The sequence below is a fragment of the Heterodontus francisci genome, chromosome 27 (assembly GCF_036365525.1).
Source record: "Heterodontus francisci isolate sHetFra1 chromosome 27, sHetFra1.hap1, whole genome shotgun sequence".
Taxonomy (NCBI): Eukaryota; Metazoa; Chordata; class Chondrichthyes; order Heterodontiformes; family Heterodontidae; genus Heterodontus; species Heterodontus francisci.
In genome coordinates this window covers 5,791,805-5,818,722 of record NC_090397.1, presented here as the reverse complement: position 1 = coordinate 5,818,722, position 26,918 = coordinate 5,791,805, and the positions used below count along the sequence as shown (strand labels likewise).

At 45.6% G+C, this 26,918-nt stretch overlaps 1 protein-coding gene across 1 annotated transcript in view; it reads left to right on the top strand.

The window, feature by feature from the left end:
* LOC137384869 (dynein axonemal heavy chain 3-like) overlaps positions 1-26,918 on the top strand; it is a 613,990-nt gene that overhangs the window by 419,656 nt on the left and 167,416 nt on the right. Inside the window, exons 42-44 of the mRNA XM_068059481.1 lie at positions 1,309-1,500; positions 7,104-7,237; positions 21,997-22,159. Of these exons, the coding sequence (XP_067915582.1) occupies positions 1,309-1,500; positions 7,104-7,237; positions 21,997-22,159 (489 nt within the window). The remainder of the gene's footprint in view (positions 1-1,308; positions 1,501-7,103; positions 7,238-21,996; positions 22,160-26,918) is intronic.

Here is a 26,918-nt window from a genome sequence, read left to right as displayed (position 1 = left end):
GGCACGAAGGCAGCCCGGCACCGACCAGATTTCCTGGTCAGACCGAATGTGAGAAAGCACAGGAAATTTCAGCTCAGCTGTGTGTCAGGACTCTGAAATTGGGAGAGCAGTGGTGATTGTATGAAAACACCCCTTTCCAATAGTCCCAGGATAAAGATTTAAAAGTGTCCAACATGGTTGACATGGGCCTGGGGTCGGGTTTCTCTGGGTGCCCTTGCTCTGGGATGCTCAGCCAGTGCTGTCCCAGTAAAATGTGGTGAGACATCAGGACCAGCCGCTCCCACTTCTGTAGCATCTCCAGAATACAGCCCAGCTGAGCTTCACCTCCCCCAGGAGTCATGGGAATCCAGGGACATTCTCAAAGGGATAGAAACCAGGGCAATAGGTCTCACATTAAAGAAAACCGTGTCGAAAAATGGGCATTACCTTTTCATGCAGCTACCAGGGTGGTCGAAGGTGAACTAGATGGATCTTTTTGCTCTATGTACCTACACATACTTTTATTATTTTCACTTTTCCTCCTTCCAAGCTATTTTCTGGTAGCCTTTTTTCTGGATACTAATTGTCCTTTTGTGTTTCACTACGTCTGTAATCATATCGGGCACATGGACAATTTACATTCGATATCTTAATGAACAAGATTGCTTAGCCAATCAGGATTCTTTGGCTGATTAAAACTTTGCAACAGCTTTCCAATGATTGGTGGAGTGTTCGAGTCACATGAGTTTTAATTCTTTCGATATTAAAAATAACAAAGTTGAGGATAATCTGCAAGACTTGAACCCATAATTCAGGCTGATATTCCAGCGCAGTACTGAGGGAGTGCCGCACTGTCGATGGTACCATCTCGCAGATGAAACATTAAACCGAGGCCCTGTCTACCCGGTCAGGAGTACACCAAAGATCCCATGGCACTATTCAAAGAATATTAGGGGAGTTCTCCCCGGTGTCCTGGTCAATATTTATCCCTCAGTCAACATCACTGAAACCAATTATCTGGTGATTATCACATTGCAACAGGCAGTTTGCACAATCCCACAAACAGCAATCTCCTACATTAAAACAGTGACTACACTTCAAAAAGTATTGCATTGGCTGTAAAATGTTTGGGACATCTTGAGGTTATGAAAGGTGCTATAAAAATGCAATTTCTTTTCTCTTTCTAAAATGTATAAACTATAAGCATGTCATTGTGATAGTATTTTGAATGTGCTTGTGGTTGAACTATGATCTTGGGTCACACTGTCAACATTGCATACACCGGTATCTCTTGTTTTTTTTTTGACAATGACTTTCTTTCACTACCAGATGAATCAGCTTGCACCAGCAGGGAAAGCAAAGCTTGACATTAACCCCTTCAACACCTACAGCAAATTTACCGAAAGAATTCAGCAGAACCTGCATTTGATGCTGGCATTTAGCCCCATAGGAGAAGCATTTCGCAACCGTCTGCGCCAGTTCCCAGCTCTGATTAACTGCTGCACCATTGACTGGTTTCAGGTAACTCAGCCCAAATAGGCACAAACAGAAATGAACAACAGACAACAGCTATTATCTGAAAGCTTTCTGTTGGTGTATTTTTTACTGTTCTTTACTAAAGGATTTAGAGGAGTGTATAACTGAGCTTTAGTAGCTGAATAAATGGCTAACATTTTTCTTATACCTAACCGCGATAGCTGTTTTGTGTATTGGAGCTTTCAAGACTGTGACCAATAGAATTGTGCTGAGTAAGGGTATAAGGGGATAATGGAGCTAAGACTGTTAAATGGAGCTGAGGTATATATCAGACAATTGAATTGCAGACCTGCATGAGGGGCTGAATGGCCTCATCCTTTCCTAATGTTCCTTCCTAAGGTATTAAAAACGATTAGGTTGTCAACTTCAGTGCAATAGTCAATCTATGTCGATTTACATTCATCACGTTTATCAACTGGGAGGTGAGTTGATAAATTTGTCAACAAGTGCTAATTCATTTCGAGTTATTGTTACTCTTCCTGCATCAAGGAATCCTCTGGAAACAAATTGTGATATGTTGTCATTACATTACTTGAAGCCTCAAAACAGAACTAATAGAATACTGCTCAATCAGTTGTTTTGTTTCAGCACCCTGTTGATTTGTGCTGGCTGGAAATATAACATCAGAGGAGTGTTTTTCAATAAACCCATCTGTGTCATCACAACACAAAATGTGAGAGTTTATCCATTAAAGAATTAGAATTAGTCAGCTGCAAATTGTATAATGACACCTTTTTGTAGCTAGGCTGTGTAATTAATTAAAACCTTTCTAGATGTGTGATTAACTCGAAAGCTCAAATGAGGAAACAATTTTGTAAACCAATGTATTCATGAATTTGGTGTCTTTATAATGCCAGCTTGGATTTCACTCTAGGAATTTGACCTTTTCAGGTTGACCTGTGGGGAATACAGAGGGAAATAGGATTGGGCAGGCTTGGTACCAAACCCCTTCACTAACACTAACTGTTTTCCTTCCCTTCCCACCCCCAACACTGACATGCTATCAGCTGCTTTCCCATTGCCTTTTCCATCACATGTAACAGGGAAAACAGACTCAGCACTCAAACCAAACTTCCTTGTCATCTTGGAACTACAGGAAAATGGGGAGGCAGTGGCAGGAGGACTGCCTGAGAGGTTATGAATGACTGTCTCTCTGTCCCTCACACCTTGCAAGTGGCTCAACCATTCATGCCAGTCTCATTCAAAGCTCTTTCTACAATCCATTCAGGTTTATTCAGGCGGATCCTGCCCTCATTAACATTGCCCTTGCCCAGTTGAAATGATGCAGCATGCTTCCCATGACACTCTTCCTCCCAGAGGTGGGTTTCCGCTGCGGAGCAGAGATGCCAATGGATGCCCACCCTGCATAGGCAATTGGTCCTCCCCCAGAAGAATGGGTCAATGACAACGCCAGCTGGCAGAAATCCCTCAACAATCCACTTCAGTGTGGGGAGAAAAATCTGGACTGTACTGTCTCACACTGAACCGATGTCACACTCAGACTCTGGGCTGGATTTTGCCTGGGAGGCGGAGGCAGGTTTGGAGGTGGGCGTGGAGACAATTTCTCACATTCATCAGCTTCACCAGGTTGACACCTCATTTTTAGGAATGCCTGGTGCTGCTCCTGGCATGCTGTCCTACACTCCTTATTGAACCCAGGTTTGTTGAGGAAGAGGTCTAGCAGGTTTCTCCCTCTTGTTGGTTCACTCACCACCGGCCGCAGGCCTAGTCTGGTAGATATGTCCATCAGGAATCCACCAGCTCGGTCAGTAGTGGTGCTACTGAGCCACACTTGGTGATGAACATTGATGATCCCCACCCAGAGCCCTTGCCACCCTCACTACCCTCACTGCTTCTTCCAAGATGATGCTCAACATGGAGAAGTACTGATTCATCAGCTGAGGGGGATGGCGGTAGGTGGTAATCTGCAGAAGATTTCCTTGCCCATGTTCAACATGATGCCATGAGACTTCATGGGGTCTTGAGACAATGTTGAGGATTCCCAGGGCAACTGCCTCCTGACTGTATACCACTGTGCCACCACCTCTGGTGGATCTGTCCTGACTCACGGGGATGGTGATGGAGGTGTCTACGATGTTGGATGTAAGGTATGATTCCGTGAGTATGATTATGTCAGCCTGTTGCTTGACTAGTCTGTGGGACAGCTCTCCCATTTCTGGTATACGTCCCCAGATGTTAGTGCGGACCGTGCAGGCTTGGCTGGGCACTGTGCACCTTTGTCGCTGATGGGTGGTCCTTAAGTCTTATTGTTCTTCAAATTTTCCGCAATGATTTGTTACAACTGAGTGGCTTGATAGATCATTTCCGAGGGCAGTTATGAGTCAACCACATGGCAATGGGCTTGGAGTCTCATGTAGGCCAGATTAGGTAGTTAGTGAACAAAATGGGTTTTTACAGCAATCTAGTTGTTTCATGGTCATTAATAATGAGACCAGCTTTATAATTCCAGGTTGATTGATGAATGGAAGTTAAATTCCCCTGGCTGCCATGGTGGGATTTGAAATCATGCCTCTGATCATTAGTCCAGGCCTCTGGATTACTATTCTAGTAAATTTAGCACGAAGGGACCATTTTTTCTGTGCCTTACACTGACCCTGTCTCTATCACACTCTCACACTGAACCTGTCTCTGTCACTCTCTCACACTGAGCCTGTCTCTGTCACTCTCTCACACTGACCCTGTCTCTGACACTCTCTCACACTGAGCCTGTCTCTATCACACTCACACACTGAGCCTGTCTCTGTCACTCTCACACTGAGCCTGTCTCTGTCACTCTCTCACACTGAACCTGTCTCTATCACTCTCTCACACTGAGCCTGTCTCTATCACTCTCTCACACTGACCCTGTCTCTGTCACTCTCTCACACTGAGCCTGTCTCTATCACACTCACACACTGAGCCTGTCTCTGACACTCTCACACTGAGCCTGTCTCTGACACTCTCTCACACTGAACCTGTCTCTGACACTCTCTCACACTGAGCCTGTCTCTGACACTCTCTCACACTGAACCTGTCTCTGTCACTCTCTCACACTGAGCCTGTCTCTGTCACTCTCTCACACTGAACCTGTCTCTATCACTCTCTCACACTGAGCCTGTCTCTATCACTCTCTCACACTGAGCCTGTCTCTGACACTCTCTCACACTGACCCTGTCTCTATCACTCTCTCACACTGAGCCTGTCTCTGACACTCTCTCACACTGAACCTGTCTCTATCACTCTCTCACACTGAGCCTGTCTCTGTCACTCATTCACACTGAACCTGTCTCTGACACTCTCTCACACTGAGCCTGTCTCTGACACTCTCTCACACTGAACCTGTCTCTGACACTCTCTCACACTGAGCCTGTCTCTGACACTCTCTCACACTGACCCTGTCTCTATCACTCTCTCACACTGAGCCTGTCTCTATCACTCTCTCACACTGAACCTGTCTCTCACACTCTCTCACACTGACCCTGTCTCTGACACTCTCTCACACTGAACCTGTCTCTGACACTCTCTCACACTGACCCTGTCTCTATCACTCTCTCACACTGAGCCTGTCTCTGTCACTCATTCACACTGAGCCTGTCTCTGACACTCTCTCACACTGACCCTGTCTCTGACACTCTCTCACACTGAGCCTGTCTCTATCACTCTCTCACACTGAGCCTGTCTCTGTCACTCATTCACACTGAACCTGTCTCTGACACTCTCTCACACTGAACCTGTCTCTGTCACTCTCTCACACTGAGCCTGTCTCTGTCACTCTCTCACACTGAACCTGTCTCTATCACTCTCTCACACTGAGCCTGTCTCTATCACTCTCTCACACTGAGCCTGTCTCTGACACTCTCTCACACTGACCCTGTCTCTATCACTCTCTCACACTGAGCCTGTCTCTGACACTCTCTCACACTGAACCTGTCTCTATCACTCTCTCACACTGAGCCTGTCTCTGTCACTCATTCACACTGAACCTGTCTCTGACACTCTCTCACACTGAGCCTGTCTCTGACACTCTCTCACACTGAACCTGTCTCTGACACTCTCTCACACTGAGCCTGTCTCTGACACTCTCTCACACTGACCCTGTCTCTATCACTCTCTCACACTGAGCCTGTCTCTATCACTCTCTCACACTGAACCTGTCTCTCACACTCTCTCACACTGACCCTGTCTCTGACACTCTCTCACACTGAACCTGTCTCTGACACTCTCTCACACTGACCCTGTCTCTATCACTCTCTCACACTGAGCCTGTCTCTATCACTCTCTCACACTGAACCTGTCTCTCACACTCTCTCACACTGACCCTGTCTCTGACACTCTCTCACACTGAGCCTGTCTCTGTCACTCATTCACACTGAGCCTGTCTCTGACACTCTCTCACACTGACCCTGTCTCTGACACTCTCTCACACTGAGCCTGTCTCTATCACTCTCTCACACTGAGCCTGTCTCTGTCACTCATTCACACTGAACCTGTCTCTGACACTCTCTCACACTGACCCTGTCTCTGACACTCTCACACACTGAGCCTGTCTCTATCACTCTCTCACACTGAGCCTGTCTCTGTCACTCATTCACACTGAACCTGTCTCTGTCACTCATTCACACTGAACCTGTCTCTGACACTCATTCACACTGACCCTGTCTCTATCACTCTCTCACACTGAGCCTGTCTCTGACACTCTCTCACACTGACCCTGTCTCTGACACTCTCTCACACTGAACCTGTCTCTGACACTCTCTCACACTGAGCCTGTCTCTATCACTCTCCCACACTGAGCCTGTCTCTATCACTCTCTCACACTGAACCTGTCTCTCACACTCTCTCACACTGAGCCTGTCTCTCACACTCTCTCACACTGAGCCTGTCTCTATCACTCTCTCAGACTGAACCTGTCTCTGTCACTCTCTCTCACTGGTCCTGTCTCTATCACTCTCTCTCACTGAGCCTGTCTCTATCACTCTCTCTCACTGGTCCTGTCTCTATCTCATGCTCACACTGAGCCTGTCTCTATCACTCTCCCACACTGAGCCTGTCTCTATCACTCTCTCACACTGAACCTGTCTCTCACACTCTCTCACACTGAGCCTGTCTCTATCACTCTCCCACACTGAGCCTGTCTCTATCACTCTCTCACACTGAACCTGTCTCTCACACTCTCTCACACTGAGCCTGTCTCTGTCACTCTCTCAGACTGAACCTGTCTCTGTCACTCTCTCTCACTGGTCCTGTCTCTATCACTCTCTCTCACTGAGCCTGTCTCTATCACTCTCTCTCACTGAGCCTGTCTCTATCACTCTCTCTCACTGGTCCTGTCTCTATCACTCTCTCTCACTGAGCCTGTCTCTGTCACTCTCTCAGACTGAACCTGTCTCTGTCACTGTCTCACACTGAACCTGTCTCTATCACTCTCTCTCACTGGTCCTGTCTCTATCACTCTCTCTCACTGAGCCTGTCTCTATCTCATGCTCACACTGAATCTGTCTCTATCAGTGTATCACTCTGTGCTGATAGATTTTGCTTTGACTGTATTCTCATGTCACTCAATTCTTTCTCTTATCTCTATGTTTTAGGCTTGGCCTGAAGACGCGTTGGAGAAAGTGGCGAATCACTTCCTGGATGATGTTGAAATGTCACAGGAAATCCGGAATGAAGCTGTGCTGATATGTAAACATTTCCATCAGAGTGTTATGGCTCTCTCTGAAAGGTGCCTGTTCGCTGTCTGAAAACGATCTTTTAAATTTAATGATGTTTCTTTCAATACTGATATGTTCTCTGCTAATTATAACTCACTGAAAACACAAATTAATATGTATTCATTGTGAAGGAATTAATTGAATTGACTCAAAAAAAATCTCAGCATGTCATTTAACAGTCTTCATCTCTTTACAAATAGATGTAGGTTGATGAAGATATTTAGCTCTTTAATATCCGCCCAAAAACTGAGACTGAGGACAGACACTGAACATTAATATCAACCCCCCCCCCCGCACCCTTAAACACTGTGTCCACTTAAATCCTGCACATGTCTTCTTCACAAATATTTATCCAATTCCTTTTTGAAAGTTACTGTTGAAACTGCTTCCACCGCCCTTTCAGACAACACATTCCAGATCATAAAAACACACCAAGCAAAAACATTTCTCCTCATTTGTAATTTGCAAATTTTTAAAAATCTGTCTTGCCCATCCTGTTTCTCCCTATCTACTCATAATTTGAATACTTCTATTAAATTTCCCTTTAAACCTCTCAGCTCCAAGGAGAATAATCCCAACTCCTCCAGTGTTTCCTCAGAACTGATGTCACCAATTCCCGACACCATGCTCGTAAACTTTAAATCTGTGCCTCCCAGTCTTTGTACCATCAACTAATGGAAACAGTTTTTATTTGTCTCCCCCATCCAAACCTGTCATAATCTTGTACACCTCTGTTACATCACCCCTCAATTTACTTTGCTCGAAAGAGAACAACCTCAACTTCTCCAACCTAACCTTGTAGCTAATATCCCTCATCCCTGGAACCATTCTGGTAAACCTTCGCTGCACTCCCTCTATAGCAAGAACATCCTTCCTCAGACAAAGAAACCAAAACTGCACACAATATTCCAGGTGTGGCCTTACCAAGGCCCTGCATAATTGCAGCAAGACATCCCTGCTTCTGTACTTGAATCCTCTCGCTATGAAGGCCAACATACCATTTGCCCTTTTTCCCACCTGTTGTACCTCCATGCTTACCTTCAGCAACTGGTATGGGGTGGCACAGTGGCGCAGTGGTTAGCACTGCAGCCTCACAGCTCCAGGGACCCGGGTTCGATTCTGGGTACTGCCTGTGTGGAGTTTGCAAGTTCTCCCTGTGTCTGCGTGGGTTTTCTCCGGGTGCTCCGGTTTCCTCCCACAAGCCAAAAGACTTGCAGGTTGGTAGGTAAATTGACCATTATAAATTGTCACTAGTATAGGTAGGTGGTAGGGAAATATAGGGACAGGTGGGGATGTTTGGTAGGAATATGGGATTAGTGTAGGATTAGTATAAATGGGTGGTTGATGGTCGGCACAGACTCGGTGGGCCGAAGGGCCTGTTTCAGTGCTGTATCTCTAATCTAATCTAATCTAATCTAACACCCAGGTCTCGCTGCATATTCCCCTCTCTCAGTTTATAGCCGTTCAGATAATAATCTGCCTTCCCGTCTTTGCTACCAAAGTGGATAATCTCACATTTATTCACATTATACTGCATCTGCCAGGCATTAGCCCACTCACTCAACTTGTCCAAATCACCCTGAAGCCTCTCTGCATCCTCCTCACAACTCACCCTCCCACCCAGTTTTGTGTCATATACAAATTTGGAGATATTACATTTAGTTCCCTCATCTAAATCATTCATATATATTGTGAATAGCTGGGGTCCTAGCACCAATCCCTGCGGTACCCCACTAGTCACTGCCTGCCATTCGGAAAAAGACCCATTTATCCCTACTCTTTGTTTCCTGTCCACCAACCAATTTTCTATCCATCGCAATACACTATCCGCAAACCCATGCGCTTTAATTTTACACGCTAATCTCTTATGTGGGACTTTGTTGAAAGCCTTCTGAAAGTCCAAATAAACCACATCCACTGGCTCCCCCTCATCAACTCTATTAGTTACATCCTCGAAGAATTCTAGTCGATTTGTCAAGCATGATTTCCCTTTCATAAATCCATGCTGACTCTGCCCGATTCGACCACTGTTCTCCAAGTGCTCTGCTATAAAATCTTTTATAATGAACTCTAGAATTTTCTCCACTACCGATGTCAGGCTGACTGGTCTATAATTCCCTGCTTTCTCTCTACCTCCCTTTTAAATAGTGGGGTTACATTAGCTCCCCTCCAATCTGTAGGAACTGTTCCAGAGTCTATAGAATCTTGGAAGATGACCACCAATGTATCGGAGCATCGGGCTAGGCCCTTGAACGTGGTTGTCCAACATACTGCCCACAGACCAGAAACCGGCCTGCCAAAGTTTTCAATTCAGCCCACCAAAAGTTTCAATTCAACCCACCAAAAGTTTCAATCCAGCCCACCAAAATTTCATCCAGCCCACCAAAAGTTTCAATCCAGCCCACCAAAAGTTTCATCCAGCCCACCAAAAGTTTCAATCCAGCCCACCAAAAGTTTCATCCAGCCCACCAAAAGTTTAAATTTTTTTTTTTATTCATTCAGGGATGTGGGCGTCGCTGGCTAGGCCAGCATTTATTGCCCATCCCTAATTGCCCTTGAGAAGGTGGTGGTGAGCTGCCTTCTTGAACCGCTGCAGTCCATTTGGGGTGAGTATACCCACAGTGCTGTTGGAACAAAAGAACAAAGAACAGTACAGCACAGGAACAGGCCATTCGGCCCTCCAAGCCTGCGCCGATCTTGATGCCTGTCTAAACTAAAACCTTCTGCACTTCCGGGGACCATATCCCTCTATTCCCATCCTATTCATGTATTTGTCAAGATGTCTCTTAAACGTCGCTATCGTACCTGCTTCCACCACCTCCCCTGGCAGCAGGTTCCAGGCATTCACCACCCTCTGTGTAAAGAACTTGCCTCGCACATCACCTCTAAACTTTGCCCCCTCTCACCTTAAACCTATGTCCCCTAGTAACTGACTCTTCCAACCTGGGAAAAAACTTCTGACTATCCACTCTGTCCATGCTGCTTATAACTTTGTAAACCTCTATCATGTTGCCCCTCCACCTCCGTCGTTCCAGTGAAAACAATCCGAGTTTATCCAACCTCTCCTCATAGCTAGGGAGTTCCAGGATTTTGACCCAGCGACAGTGAAGGAACAGCGATATAGTTCCAGGTCAGGATGGTGTGTGACTTGGAGGGGAACCTGCAGGTGGTGGTGTTCCCATGCATTTGCTGCCCTTGTCCTTCTAATTGGTAGAGGCCACGGGTTTGGAAGGTGCTGTCTAAGGACCTTTGGTGCATTGCTGCAGTGCATCTTGTAGATGGTACACACTGCTGCCACTGTGCATCGGTGGTGGAGGGAGTGAATGTTTGTAGATGGGGTGCCAATCAAGTGGGCTGCTTTGTCCTGGATGGTGTCGAGCTTCTTGAGTGTTGTTGGAGCTGCACCCATCCAGACAAGTGGAGAGTATTCCATCACACTCCTGACTTGTGCCTTGTAGATGGTGGACAGGCTTTGTGGAGTCAGGAGGTGAGTTACTCGCCTCAGGATTCCTAGCCTCTGACCTGCTCTTGTAGCCATGGTATCTATATGGCTACTCCAGTTCAGTTGCTGGTCAATGGTAGCCCCTAGGATGTTGATAGTGGGGGATTCAGCAATAATAATGCCGTTGAATGTCAAGGGGAGATGATTAGATTCTCTCTTGTTGGAGATGGTCATTGCCTGGCACTTGTGTGGCCAGGTCTTGCTGCATTTCTACACGGGCTGTTTCAGTATCTGAGGAGACACGGATGGTGCTGAACATTGTGCAATCATCAGCGAACATCCCCACTTCTGACCTTATGATTGAAGGTAGGTCATTGATGAAGCAGCTGAAGATGGTTGGGCCTAGGCACTACCCTGAGGAACTCCTGCAGTGATGGCCTGAAGCTCAGATGATTGACCTCCAACAACCACAACCATCTTCCTTTGCGCTAGGTATGACTCCAGCCAGCGGAGGGTTTTCCCCTGATTCCCATTGACCTCAGTTTTGCTAGGGCTCCTTGATGCCATACTCAGTCAAATGCTGCCTTGATGTCAAGGGCAGTCACTCTCACCTCACCTCTTGAGTTCTGCTCTTTTGTCCATGTTTGAACCAAGGCTGTAATGAGGTCAGGAGCTGAGTGGCCTTGGTGGAACCCAAACTGAGCGTCACTGAGCAGGTTATTGCTAAACAAGTGCTGCTTGATGGCAGTGTTGATGACACCTTCCATCACTTTACTGATGATTGAGAGTAGACTAATGGGGTGGTAATTGGCCAGTTGGAATTGTCCTGCTTTTTGTGTACAGGACATACCTGGGCAATGTTCCACATTGCAGGGTAGATGCCAGTGTTGTAGCTGTACTGGAACAACTTGGCTAGGGGCGCGGCATGTTCTGGAGCACAGTTCTTCAGTGCTATTGCTGGAATATTGTCAGGGCCCATAGCTTTTTCAGTATCCAGTGCCTTCAGTCATTTCTTGATATCACGCAGAGTGAATCGAATTGGCTGAAGTCTGGCATCTGTAATGCTGGGGACTTCAGGAGGAGGCCGAAATGGGTCATCAACTCGGCACTTCTGGCTGAAGATTGTTGCAAATGCTTCTGCCTTATCTTTCGCACTGATGTGCTGGGCTCCCCCGTCATTGAGGATGGGGATATTTGTGGAGCCACCTCCTCCAGTTAGTTGTTTCATTGTCCACCACCATTCACGGCTGGATGTGGCAGGACTGCAGAGCTTAGATCTGATCCGTTGGTTATGGGATCGCTTAGCTGTGTCTATCGCATGCTGCTTATGCAGTTTGGCATGCAGATAGTCCTGTGTTGTAGCTTCACCAGGTTGACACCTCATTTTGAGGTATGCCTGGTGCTGCTCCTGGCATGCCCTCCTGCAATTTTCATTGAACCAGGGTTGGTCTCTTCAGCCCACCAATAGTTTCAATTCAACCCACCAAAAGTTTCAATCCCCTCCACAAAAGTTTCAATCCTCCCCACCAGAAGTTTCAATCCTCCCCACCAGAAGTTTCAATCCTCCCCACCAGAAGTTTCAATCCTCCCCATAAAAGTTTAAATTCGGCCCACCAAAAGTTTCAATTCAGCCCACCAAAAGTTTCAATCCAGCCCACCAAAAGTTTCAATCCAGCCCACCAGAAGTTTCAATCCTCCCCATAAAAGTTTAAATTCGGCCCACCAAAAGTTTCAATTCAACCCACCAAGAGTTTCAATCCAGCCCACCAAAAGTTTCAATCCTCCCACAAAAGTTTCAATCCACCCCACAAAAGTTTCAATCCAGCCCACCAAAAGTTTCAATCCAGCCCACCAAAAGTTTCAATCCCCTCCACAAAAGTTTCAATCCTCCCCACCAGAAGTTTCACTCCTCCCCATAAAAGTTTAAATTCGGCCCACCAAAAGTTTCAATTCAACCCACCAAGAGTTTCAATCCAGCCCACCAAAAGTTTCAATCCAGCCCACCAGAAGTTTCAATCCAGCCCACCAAAAGTTTCAATCCAGCCCACCAAAAGTTTCAATCCTCCCACAAAAGTTTCAATCCACCCCACAAAAGTTTCAATCCAGCCCACCAGAAGTTTCAATCCTCCCACAAAAGTTTCAATCCTCCCCACAAAAGTTTCAATCCTCCCCAAAAAAGTTTCAATCCAGCCCACCAGAAGTTTCAATCCTCCCCACAAAAGTTTCAATCCAGCCCACCAAAAGTTTCAATTCAACCCACCAAGAGTTTCAATCCAGCCCACCAAAAGTTTCAATCCTCCCACAAAAGTTTCAATCCTCCCCACAAAAGTTTCAATCCAGCCCACCAGAAGTTTCAATCCTCCCACAAAAGTTTCAATCCTCCCCACAAAAGTTTCAATCCTCCCCTCAAAAGTTTCAATCCAGCCCACCAAAAGTTTCAATTCAACCCACCAAGAGTTTCAATCCAGCCCACCAAAAGTTTCAATCCACCCACAAAAGTTTCAATCCTCCCCACAAAAGTTTCAATCCAGCCCACCAAAAGTTTCAATTCAGCCCACCAAAAGTTTCAATTCAGCCCACCAAAAGTTTCAATCCACCCCACAAAAGTTTCAATCCAGCCCACCACAAGTTTCAATCCAGCCCACCAGAAGTTTCAATCCTCCCCATAAAAGTTTAAATTCAGCCCACCAAAAGTTTCAATCCTCCCATAAAAGTTTCAATCCTCCCCACAAAAGTTTCAATCCAGCCCACCAAAAGTTTCAATCCAGCCCTCCAAAAGTTTCAATCCTCCCACAAAAGTTTCAATCCTCCCCACAAAAGTTTCAATCCAGCCCACCAAAAGTTTCAATCCAGCCCTCCAAAAGTTTCAATTCAGCCCACCAAAAGTTTCAATTCAACCCACCAATAGTTTCAATTCAACCCACCAAAAGTTTCAATTCAGCCCACCAAAAGTTTCAATCCTCCCCACAAAAGTTTCAATCCTCCCCACCAAAAGTTTCAATCCAGCCCACCAAAAGTTTCAATCCAGCCCTCCAAAAGTTTCAATTCAACCCACCAATAGTTTCAATTCAGCCCACCAAAAGTTTCAATCCAGCCCACCAAAAGTTTCAATCCACCCCACAAAAGTTTCAATCCACCCCACAAAAGTTTCAATCCAGCCCACCAAAAGTTTCAATTCAACCCACCAAAAGTTTCAATTCAACCCACCAATAGTTTCAATTCAACCCACCAAAAGTTTCAATTCAGCCCACCAAAAATTTCAATCCTCCCCACAAAAGTTTCAATCCTTCCCACAAAAGTTTCAATCCAGCCCACCAAAAGTTTGAATCCAGCCTGCCAATCTTGTGTGACTGAAAGCGGGCTGCCCATGGCTTGGTATTGGCCAATACCTATTTGGAGGAGGGGTGTAGCTTGACTTTGATGTCTCTCCTACTGAAGTGTGCATCAGGTGAAGGGCATAGGCGTGCCCTCCGTCTGATAAGTGGCAAACACCGGTCTGTGATTGGTCACTGTCTGTGACGGACAGCGGACTGGGTTAGCGCTGATTGACGGTTCGCAGTGCATGCTGGGATTGGCCACCCCTGCTGTTTACGGCTGGTTCAGAGAGTGAGTGGGAAATACTCCTGTGGGGGAGAGCAAGAGAGGCCAAGGGGAGAGCAGGAAGTGGGTCAGCACATAGCCAGAGGTGTAGGGTGGAGCAATGCTGAGGGAGCACAGAGAGAGAGAGAGAGTCAGGCAGCACTGGCCTGGGAGCAGAGGGAAAGAGAGGGGCGGGGGAGAGAGGTAGACACAGAGAGAAGAGTAGGGGGAGAGATAGACAGAGAGAGAGAAGAGAGAGAGGGGGAGAGAGATAGAGAGCACGAGGGAGAGAAAGCGAGGGGAGAAAGATAGACACAGAGAGGGGAGAGAGAGAGAAAAGGGACAGAAAGAGATCAAGATCACTCCTAACAGATGGACATCTATCTGGAATACCCTACATCGCTAGATCAACTGTTTGGGCAGACATTGAATACTTGAGCAAGCAAAAACAATGCTAGGTATCTCACTAAATCAGTGTTCAACATAGGAACAGAAAGTAAGTTAATAAATGAGTCTTCCCATTTAAAATTTGTTCACAAAAATGCATATTTTTTGTTGTTTTCATTGATATTAAGATAAATTTCTAACGCCGCTATCTTTCCGAAATTTGCTCACCAGCCCCTGTATCGGACAAAAATTATAATGTGGCCCCTCATGTGAAAAGGTTGGACACCACTGGTTTAGTTGGCTAGCAACATGCTAACACAACACAATTCTGTCAACAAAAGTCATTCGCATTAGCACTGCCTACTATTTTGCTTGCTAGCTAGCTAATACAGTTGTGCTGCTCTCCATTGATTTTTGTATGCTGAGCTACTTTATTTATAGGGAGAAATGTGGTTTAAATCAGAATGTATTTTGATGGCATTCGATTGGCTATACACTGAATATGCAGATTAATCATCCCCATGTCTGTGACTGAGTCAACAACTTTGTCAAATGTCCATGGTGCAACATGTTGATGCCTATCCCTGGGTAGAATGTGGAATTTTCTACCACAAATAAATGTTCAAACAAAACAATCAATTGTATCAAAGGGAACAGAGATAAACTTGAACAAGAGAAATTTTACAGGGAATGGAGATAGAGCAGAAGGTGGATATAAAAGAGCATAAGGAGTGAGCAGGAGAGTGGGATTAGAGTCATAAAGTCATAGAGTCATAGAGTTATACAGCACAGAAACAGGCCCTTCGGCCCATCATGTCCGTGCCAGCCATCATGCACCTATCTATTCTAATCCCATTTTCCTGCACTTGGCCCGTAGCCTTGTATGCTATGGCATTTCAAGTGCTCATCTAAATATTTCTTAAATGTTGTGAGGGTTCCTGCCTCTACCACCTCTTCAGGCAGTGTGTTCCAGATTCCAACCACCCTCTGGGTGAAGAAATTTTTTCTCAAATCCCCTCTAAACCTCCTGCCCCTTACGTTAAAACTATGCCCCCTGGTTATTGATCCCTCCACTAACGGAAAAAGTTTCTTCCTATCTACTCTATCTATGCCCCTCATAACTTTGTATACCTCAATTATACCTCAAGGGCGGCACAGTGGCGCAGTGGTTAGCACTGCAGCCTCACAGCTCCAGGGACCCGGGTTCGATTCCGGGTACTGCCTGTGTGGAGTTTGCAAGTTCTCCCTGTGTCTGCGTGGGTTTTCTCCGGGTGCTCCGGTTTCCTCCCACAAGCCAAAAGACTTGCAGGTTGATAGGTAAATTGGCCATTATAAATTGTCACTAGTATAGGTAGGTGGTAGGGAAATATAGGGACAGGTGGGGATGTTTGGTAGGAATATGGGATTAGTATAGGATTAGTATAAATGGGTGGTTGATGTTCGGCACAGACTCGGTGGGCCGAAGGGCCTGTTTCAGTGCTGTATCTCTAATCTAATCTAATCTAATTAGGACCCCCCTCAGCTTTCTCTGCTCTAAGGAAAACAACCCCAGCCTATCCAGTCTCTCTTCATAGCTGAAATGCTCCAGCCCAAGCAACATCCTGGTGAATCTCCACTGCACCCTCTCCAGTGCAATCACATCCTTCCTATAGTGTGGTGCCCAGAACTGTACACAGTACTCCAGCTGTGGCCTAACTAGCATTTTATACAGCTCCATCATAACCTCCCTGCTTTTATATTCTATGCCTCGGCTAATAAAGGCAAGTATCCCATATGCCTTCCTAACCACCTTAGCTACCTGTGCTGCTGCCTTCAGTGATCTATGGACAAGTACACAAAGATCCCTCTGACCGTCTGTACTTCCTAGGGTCCTGCCATCCATTATATATTCCCTTGCCTTGTTAGTCCTCCCAAAATGCATCACCTCACATTTCTCAGGATTAAATTCCATTTGCCACAGCTCTGCCCATCTTACCAGCCCAGCTATATCGCCCTGTAATCTAAGGCTTTCCTGCTCACTATTTACGACACCACCAGTTTACGTGTCATCTGCAGACTTACTTATCATTACTTATCCGATATTCACATCTAAATTATTAATGTCCACCACAAACAGTAAGGGTCCCAGCACCGATCCCTGTGGTACGCCACTGGTCACAGGCTTCCAATCGCAAAAACAGCCCTCGACCATCACCCTCTGCCTCCTGCCACTAAGCCAATTTTGGATCCAGTTTGCCAAATTGCCCTGGATCCCATGAGCTCTTACCTTCTTAACCAATCTCCCATGCAGGACCTTATCAAAAGCCTTATTGAAGTCCATGCAGACTACATCAGCTTTTTTATCCTCATCTACACATCTTGTCACCTCCTCGAAAAATTCAATCATGTTTGTTAGATAGGATACCCCCCCCCCCACCCCCCTGACAAAGCCGTAGAGATTAATCCTGTCCCTCAGAATAGTTTCCCTACCACTGATGTTAGCCTGACTGGCCTTTAATTACATGGTTTATCCCGACTACCCTTCTTGAACTGGGTGGGATATTTGAGGATACACGGAGTGAGCAGGAGAGTGAGATTAGACTGGGTGGGATATTCAAAGATACACGGAATGAGCAGGAGAGTGGGTTTAGATTAGGGGTGCTATTAAGTGGTATGAGGAGCTCGATTTTCCCATGGGCTTTGGGAACCCACTTGTTGGGACCAAGTGGGGTTCCAAGCCTGCACTTGCTGGCAGCAAGACTGGCGTTGCAATCTTCCCGGATGTGACCTCTCAATGGGGCTGCCTCCATGCTCGCCTTCCTATTCTGGCTCTCGGTGCGACAGGCCCAGTCAGAGGGGCAGCAGCTCTGGAGCCTCAGCAGCCCCACTGGGAGAAGTGGTGCTGCTGAGGCAGGTTGGTGCCCTCGGAGGTGTACAAGTAAATAAAACATTCAGATGGGTGTACCCAGTAGGCCCCTTGCAGCAGAGGGGAAACACCTTCAGAGAAAATGTTTGAGTTGTGAGTGTGGGCTTTGCTGCTGGAGAACCCCTCTTAGGGCAATGGCGCCCCCACCCCCCCTCCCCGGACTCCTGTAGGGAGGTCACCTCCTTGGAACTGATGGCCTTCACGTGGGGCAGGGTGCCACTTCACTGTTGGGAAAATGCTGACGAACCCTCCAAATCACCCCCAATTGGACTTTAAATGTGAAAATTGTCTGCCCTTCTCCATGGAGTGGGCAGCTGATTCACTTCCCAGGCTGCTGCTAAGAAATTTCCCTGGCCACGAGAATGCTTCCGGGATCCGTCCCGATGAGGCTCCCTATTTTCCTGCCACCCCCTACCTCCAGGCCCACCATCGCGGCTGGGAAAATTGAGCCCGAGGAGTGAGCAGGAGAGTGAGATTAGACTGGGGATTCACATGGCAAGCAACACGGGCAGAGATTTAATGATCTGTTTCTGTGCTAGAACATGTTTATGACTCTATTAGCTTTGACACTGCTGGTTTAGTCCAATGTGGGAAGAGATAAAGCAGCAGGAACAGTATTCAGGCCTATATTAATGAATCCGCCTCACTCGCTCCAGTTAGTTAAGTGTAACAGCACATCAATCTTCATTCTCCCTTATTATGGGCTCAAGTCTCAGACAGTCCCACACTGCACCATAGATTGTGTGAGGCAGAGAGGAAGTGGAGAGACAGGAAGTCAGATAGGAAAGAGGCAGGTGATGAGCAGCTCTTTCTATAAGTTGCTTTATCTGCAAATGACCTGTGATTTCTAATTCTTTCGACATTTTCTAACTAATTACACTAAATGTAAAAACAAAAATTGTAATTTAAAAAAATGCACAGCAAGAATTGAATTTGGGTTAGAATACAGGAATTACCCTGGAAAACAGAAATTGCCACCTCTATTTGTCAATTTTAATTCAGTTTATCTTTCAAAACTTATTAAAGAAAAAGAATTATGTTTTTCAGGTAAATAAATAAAACAAATGATGCTGGAAATACTTAGCAGGTCATAGCAACATAGAAAATAGGAGCCGGAGTAGACTATTTGGCCCATGATCATTATGATCATGGCTGATCATCCAACTCAGTAACCTGTTCCCACTTTCCCACCATATCATTTGATCCCTTTCGCCCCAAGAGCTATATCTAACTCCTTCTTGAAAATATACAATGTTTTGGCCTCAACTGCTTTCTGTGGTAGCGAATTCCACAGGTTCACCACTCTCTGGGTGAAGAAATTTCTCCTCATCTCAGTCCTGAAAGGTTTACCCCATATCCTTAGACTATGACCCCTGGTTCTGGACTCCCCCACCATCGCAAACAGCCTTCCTGCATCTACCCTGTCAAGTCCTGTTAGAATTTTATAGGTTTCTATGAGATTCCCCGCTCACTCTTCTGAACTCCAGCGAATATAATCCGAACCAACTCAATCTCTCCTCATACGTCAGTCCCGCCATCCCAGGAATCAGTCTGGTAAAACCTTCGCTGCACTCCCTCTACAGCAAGAACATCCTTCCTCGGATAAGGAGACCAAAATTGTACACAATATTCCAGGTGTGGCCTCACCAAGGCCCTGTATAATTGCAGTAAGATATCCCTGCTCCTGTACTCGAATCCTCTCACTATGAAGGCAACATACCACTTGCCTTTTTTACCGCCTGTTGCACCTGCATGCTTACCTTCAGCGACTGGTGTACGAGAACACCCAGGTCTCGCTGCATATTCCCCTCTCTCAGTTTATAACCCATCAGATAATAATCTGCCTTCCTGTTTTTACTACCAAAGTGGATAACCTCACATTTATCCACATTATACTGCATCTGCCATGCATTAGCCCACTCACTCAACTTGTCCAAATCACCCTGAAGCCTCTCTGCATCCTCCTCACAACTCACCCTCCCACCCAGTTTTGTGTCATAGACAAATCTGGAGATATTACATTTAGTTCCCTCATCTAAATCATTCATATATATTGTGAATAGCTGGGGTCCTAGCACCGATCCCTGCGGTACCCCACTAGTTACTGCCTGCCATTTGGAAAAAGACCCATTTATCCCTACTCTTTGTTTTCTGTCTGCCAACCAATTTTCTATCCATCGCAATACACTACCCCCAATCCCATGCACTTTAATTTTACACGCTAATCTCTTCTGTGGGATTTTGTCGAAAGCCTTCTGAAAGTCCAATTAAACCACATCCACTGGCTTCCCCTCATCAACTCTACTAGTTACATTCTCGAAGAATTCTAGTAGATTTGTCAAGCATGATTTCCCTTTCGTAAATCCATGCCGACTCTGCCCGATTCTACCACTGTTCTCTAAGTGCTCTGCTATAAAATCTTTGATAATGGACTCTAGAATTTTCCCCACTACCGACGTCAGGCTGACTGGTATATAATTCCCTACTTTCTCTCTACCTCCCTTTTTAAATAGTGGGGTTACATTAGCTACCCTCCAATCTGTAGGAGCTGTTGCAGAGTCTATAGAATCTTGGAAGATGACCACCAATGCATCCACTATTTCTAGGGCCACTTCTGGGATGCATACCATCAGGCCCTGGGGATTTATCAGCCTTCAATCCCATCAATTTCCCCAACACCATTTCTCTACTAATACTGATTTCCTTCAGTTCCTCTCTCTCACGAAGCCCTGTGTTCTCCAACATTTCGGGTATGATATTTGTGTCCTCCTTTGTGAAGACAGAACCAAAGTATGCAATTAGTTAGTCAGCCATTTCTTTGTTCCCCATAATAAATTCCCCTGTTTCTGACTGTAGGGGACCTGCATTTGTCTTCAATCTTTTTCTCTTCACATACCTATAGAAACTTTTACAGTTAGTTTTTATGTTCCCCACAAGCTTGCTCTCGTACTCTATTTTCCCCTTCTTAATCAATCCCTTGGTCCTCCATTGCTGAATTCTAAACTGCTCCCAATCCTCAGGTCTGTTGTTTTATCTGGCAAATTTAAATGCCTCTTCCTTGGATCTAATACTATCTCTAATTTCCCTCATAAGCCATGGTTTGGTTACCTTCCCTGTTTTACTTTTGCGCCAGACAGGGATAAATAATTGTTGCAGTTCATCACTGTGCTCTTTAATTGTTTGCCATTGTCTATCCACTGTCATCCCTTTAAGTAACGTTTCCCAATCCGTCATAGCCAACTCCCGCCTCATACCTTCGTAGTTTCCTTTACTAAGATTCAGGACCCTTGTCTACGTCACTCTCCATCTTGATGAAGAATTCTATCATATTATGGTCGCTCATCCCCAAGGGGTCTCGCACAAAAAGATTGTCAATTATTCCTCTCTCATTACACAATACCCAGTCCAGGATGGCCTGTTCTCTAGCTGGTTCCTCAATGTATTGGTCGAGAAAACCGTCCCCTATACAGTCCAAGAATTCCTCCTCTACGGTATTGTGACTAATTTGATTTGCAGATCAGGTAGTGTCTGCGGACAGAGGAATAGAGCGTTCACATTTCAGCTCGATGACTGGTTCTGTGATAGGTCATCGACCTGAAATATTGGGGCAAATTTTAACCGCCAAAACAAATGTGTTGGGATTGGATCAAATATTAAAATTTTAAAAATCTCAAATACAATCCCAAGCCGCCTCAAACTCACCCACCTCTGGGTTTAACAGAGTGGGACAAGGGGCAGGCAGCCAACCTGGTCCCAGCAGGTGAATTGGCAATTTAAACATTTTACTGAAGCTGTAAGCCTCAGATTTTACCTGTTTACAGGTTTAACACTGGCGGCCTGGGATCACAGGCCTCGGGAAACCCAGTGGCTGAAGGGAGGCAGGAACAGCTTGAGGGGCAATGCAAGTGCTGTTAGAGCACTGCTTGTGGGCCAGGAGGAGCAGCAGTGCTTCCCATGGGCCATCCTAAACTAACCCCCATCAGACACCCCCTCCACCACACAAAGATCCCGGGGATCAGGGAACAGATTCTTCCCCCAGGTCACGGATTGGACCCAATCCCAGGTTAGTGATTGGACACCCTGAAGGGGTCAAGAATCGAAACCCACCCCCATCCCCAGTCTCAGACCTTTCCTGAGGTTGTGAATTGGACTTTCCTGCTGCAGAATCCTTCCCACCTGACTGGAAGCCAAGCCTGTCAAGCAGGCTAACTTCTGGGAGGGGAACCTGTCATTAGGAAAAAAAACGCATGCTGTGAAGATAAAATTACATCTGAAACACCTCTCGCACGTCTACGTAACCCACCCCTGTTAATAGCAGGGCCGTTATCTCCGTTTTCCTCGTCACAGATGCTGCCTGACTTGCTGAGTGTATCAGCATTTTCTGTTTTTATTTCAGAATTCCAGTACCTGTAATATTCTGCTTTTTGTTAACTTGCCAAATATCTTGTCCTCTGCAGATTCTACGAAACTCTTCAAAGGAGAACTTATGTCACACCTACATCCTACCTCGAATTGATTAAAATATTTAAAAACCTATTAGAAAGGAAAAGACTCCAGTTATTGGCCAACAAAAACAGATATGTGGTTGGACTGGAAAAGCTGGACTTTGCAGCGTCTCAGGTAAGTTGAAATAAAATGTGCTTAAGTGCTCCAGGACCGAGGACAGCACACACGTAATTTGACCCTGAGCCCCTCCTATTCAGTTCTCCATCATTCCCTGTGATTTGGAGAACGAGTGGCAGCCATCCACAGGATGTGTATGTGAAAAGGCAGACCCTTACTTCCCTGTGGACAATTTCTGTCTGAACCCACGTGAGCACCTGGAATTTTCTCGGGGTTCTCCCAATCGGTCAACGGGACTTGCATGGCGGCATTGTGGTAACCCTGTTTACACGTGTGTCCAGTGCATTATCTGGCGCTTGATCAGGAGAAAACCTGAGGAAACTCCAGGCATATCTGTGTGCAATTTAGGCCTGGAGGAGGGCAGATCTGAATGGTTTGCAATCATTATTTCTCAGCCCTTTAGCCATATCCATGTTTAGGATACAAGCCCATCCACTCACCCCAGTGAGCAATGAATTCACAATGGGTGTATTTACAATCTGTGATATTGGAGGACAGTCTCTTGTTTACCCAGAGTAGGCTCCATGGCGATCCCACAGTTTAAAATGGCATAGAACTGTTGACAAGATGTTAAAATTATACAAATGTGTATCGGTGACACTCCACAGATTATGGCTCAGACACATCTCTATAACTGAGCAGGAAAAGAATACTGATAGAACTTGCATTTACATAATGGGCAGGTTTTGTTTGCAACTCCTCAGATACTGAAGCAGTCCGTGCCCATCTGCAGCTAGACCTGGACAACATTCAGGCTTAGGCTGATAAGTGGCAAGTAACATTCGCATCACACAAGTGCCACACAATGACCATCTCCAATAAGAGAGAATCTAACCACCTCCCCTTGACATTCAATGGCATTACCATCACTGAATCCCCCACGATCAACATGCTGGGGGTTACCATTGATCAGAAACTGAATTCGAGTAGCTATATAAATACTATGGCTACAAGAGGCTGGGAATTCTGCAACAAGTAACCCACCTCCTGACTCCCCAAAGCCTGTCTACAAAGCACAAGTCAGGAGTGTGGTGGAATACTCCCCACTTGCCTGGATGAGTGTGGCTCCAACAACACTCAGGAAATTCGACACCCTCTAGGAAAAAGCAGCCCGCTTGATTGGCACCCCATCCATAAACATTCACTCCCTCCACCACCGACACACAGTGACAGCAGTGTGTACCATCTACAAAATGCACTGCAGCAACTCACCAAGGCTCCTTCGACATCACCTTCCAAACCCGCGACCTCTACCACCTAGAAAGACAAGGGCAACAGACGCATGGGAACACCACCACCTGCAAATTCCCCTCCAGGTTTCCCAAAAAATCTACGTGTTGGGTTCCGACTTGTTTTGAAGGCAAGCTTATCAATGAACCCAACGTTGATGCATTTTGGAATGCTGCTGTATCAGGGTGGCTGGGATTTCTCCCATCACTGCTGAGCCATTTCCTCTTCTCACCAGCTCCACACCTCCATAGATGGTGCTTTCCTTTACTACATCAGTCTGATGTTAAAGGCACTGTCTGAATGCAAGTTCTGTCTTCCTCAGTTCAATGATTTGGTAGGAAAAATGCAAATGCAGAGTATTTGTTAAATGGTGAGAGATTGGAAAGTGTTGATGTTGAAAGAGACCTGGGTGTCCTTGTTCATGAGTCACTAATATGCTGGTGCAGCAAGCAATTAGGAAGGCAAATGGTAAGTTGGCCTTTACTGCAAAAGGATTTGAGTACAGAAGTAAAGAAGTCTTGCTGCAATTGTATGAAGCCTTGGTGAGGCCCCACCTGGAGTATTGTGTACAGATTTGGTCTCCTTACCTAAGGAAGGATATATTTGCCATAGAAGGAGTGCAACAAAGGTTCACCAGACTGATCCCTGGGAGGAGAGATTGAGGAGACTGGGCCTATATCCTCTGAAATTTAGAAGGATGAGAGGTGATTTTATTGAAGCAGACAAAATTCTTACAGGGCTAGACAGGGTAGATGTGGATAGGATGTTTCCCCTGGCTGGTGAGTCCAGAACCAGGGGACATAGTCTCAGAATAAGGGGCAGACCATTTAAGACTGCGATGAGGTGGAATTTCTTCACTCAGAGGGTGGTGAATCTTTACGAACATACGAATTAGGAGCAGAAATAGGCCACTTGGCCTCTCGAGCCTGCTCTGCTATTCAACAAGATCATGGCTGATTTGATTGTAACCTCAAGTCCACATTCCCACCTTCCCCCAACAACCTTTCACCCTTTTGCTCTATTGAATCTATTTACCTCTGCCTTCAAAATATTCAAAGACTCTGCTCCCACTGCCTTTTGAGGAAGAGAATTCCAAAGACTCACGACCCTCTGAGAGAAAAAAATTCTCCTCATCTCTGTCTTAAATGGGCGACCCCTTATTTTTAAACAGTGAGCCCTAGTTCTAGATTCTCCCACAAGGGGAAACATCCTTTCCACATCCACCCTGTCAAGACCCTCAGAATCTTACATGTTTCAATCAAGTTGCCTCTTACTCTTCTAAACTCCAGCAAGCTCTTAAACAAACCTAGCCTGTCCAACCTTTCCTGATAAGATAACCTGCCCATTCCAGGTATTAGTCTAGTAAACCTTCTCTGAACTGCTTCCAATGCATTTACATCCTTCCTTAAATAAGGAGACCAATACTGTACATAGTACTCCAGATGTGGTCTCACCAATGTCCTGTATAACTGAAGCATAACCTTCCTAATTTTGTATTCAATTCCCCTCACAATAAACAATAACAATTTATTAGCTTTCCTAATTACTTGCTGTACCTGCATACTAACCTATTGCGATTCATGCACTAGGACACCCAGATCCCTCTGCATCTCAGAGCTCAGCAATCTCTTACCATTTAAATAATATATTTTTTTATTCCTCCTGCCAAAATGGACAATTTCACATTTTCCCACATTATGCTCCATTTGCCAGATCTTTGGCCACTCACTTAACCTATCTATATCCCTTTGCAGCCTCCTATGTCCTCTTCACAACTTATTTTCCTACCTATCTTTGTGTCTATGGTGTCATCAGCAAATTTAGGAACCATACCTTCAGTCCCCTCATCCATATATCATTTATATAAATTGTAAAAAGTTCAGGCTCCAGCACAGTTCTCTGTGGGTGGCACAGTGGCACAGTGGTTAGCACCGCAGCCTCACAGCTCCAGCGACCCGGGTTCGATTCTGGGTACTGCCTGTGCGGAGTTTGCAAGTTCTCCCTGTGTCTGCATGGGTTTTCGCCGGGTGCTCCGGTTTCCTCCCACATCCAAAGACTTGCAGGTAATAGGTAAATTGGCTGTTGTAAATTGCCCCTAGTGTAGGGAGGTGATAGGGAATATGGGATTACTGTAGGGTTAGAATAAATGGGTGGTTGTTGGTTGGCACAGACTTGGTGGGCCGAAGGGCCTGTTTCAGTGCTGTATCTCTAAATAAAAAAAATTTTTTTTAAAAATCTTGCCTACCAGAAAATGACCCATTTATGCCTACTTTCTGTTTCCTGTTAGCTAGCCAATCTTCTATCCATGCCAAAATATTACCCCCTTCACCATGAGCTTTTATTTTTCTGCAATAATCTTTGATGTGGCAGCTTATCAAATGCCTTCTGAAAATCTATGTACAGTACATCCACCGGTTCCCCTTTATCCACAGCACATGTTACTACTTCAAAGAACTCCAGTAAATTGGTTAAACATGATTTCCCTTTCACAAAACCATGTTGACTCTGCCTGCTTACCTTGAATTTTTCTATGTGCCCTGCTATAACGTCTTTAATAATAGTTTCTAACTATGACAGATGTTAAGCTACCTGGCCTGTAGTTTCCTGCTTTCTGTCTCCTTTTCTTTTTGAATAAAGGAGTTACATTGGCTATTTTCCAATCCAATGCAACCTTCCCTGAATCTAGGGAATTTTGGAAAATTAGAATTCTCTACCCTAGAGGGCTGTGGAGGCTTAGTCATTGAGTATATTCAAGACAGAGATTGATCGCTTTATGGATATTAAAGATAGCAAGGGATATGGGGATAGTACAGGCATTAAGGTAGATGATCAGCCATGATCTAGCTTAATGGCGGAGCAGGCTTGAGTGGCCGAGTGGCCTACTCCTACTCCTATTTCCTGTGCCGAGGGGTTGACTAACCATCTCTGTATAGTTCGACACTACAGATTCCAAAGTTCCACAGAAATCTTCTCTGGGTCCGAGAATGAGCCTGTGACACAGGCGTCCCGCAAAGCAGACACTTTGTCTGTATTGGGCAGCTCGTGTTGGAAATTCAGAATCCCATCAAGTGTGAGATGAATGGTATTGAGGCCACCTTCCGTTTTCTAAAACCAAAGCAACTATGACAATAACAACTTATATTTATGCAGCACCTTTAATGTAATAAAACACCCCAAGGCACTTTACAGGAGTATTACAAAACAATGTATGACACCGAGCCAGGAGATATTAGGTCAGATGACCAAAAGCTTGGCTAAAGAGGTAGGGTTTAAGGATTGTCTTAAGGAGGTGAAGAGGTGTAGGGCGGGAATTCCAGAGGTTGGGGCCCAGGCAACTGAAGGCAAGGCAATCAATTGTGGAAAAATTAAAATCAGGGATACACATGGGCTCACCTGTGAAATCCAAGGAATCCATCCTTTTCAGGTGTTTCCTCTGTAAAGAAGTATTCACCCTCCTCCACCATACTCTCCTTGTCCTTCCTCTTCCTCATCTGTGATACCATCAGCAGCTAGAACACACTCCCCT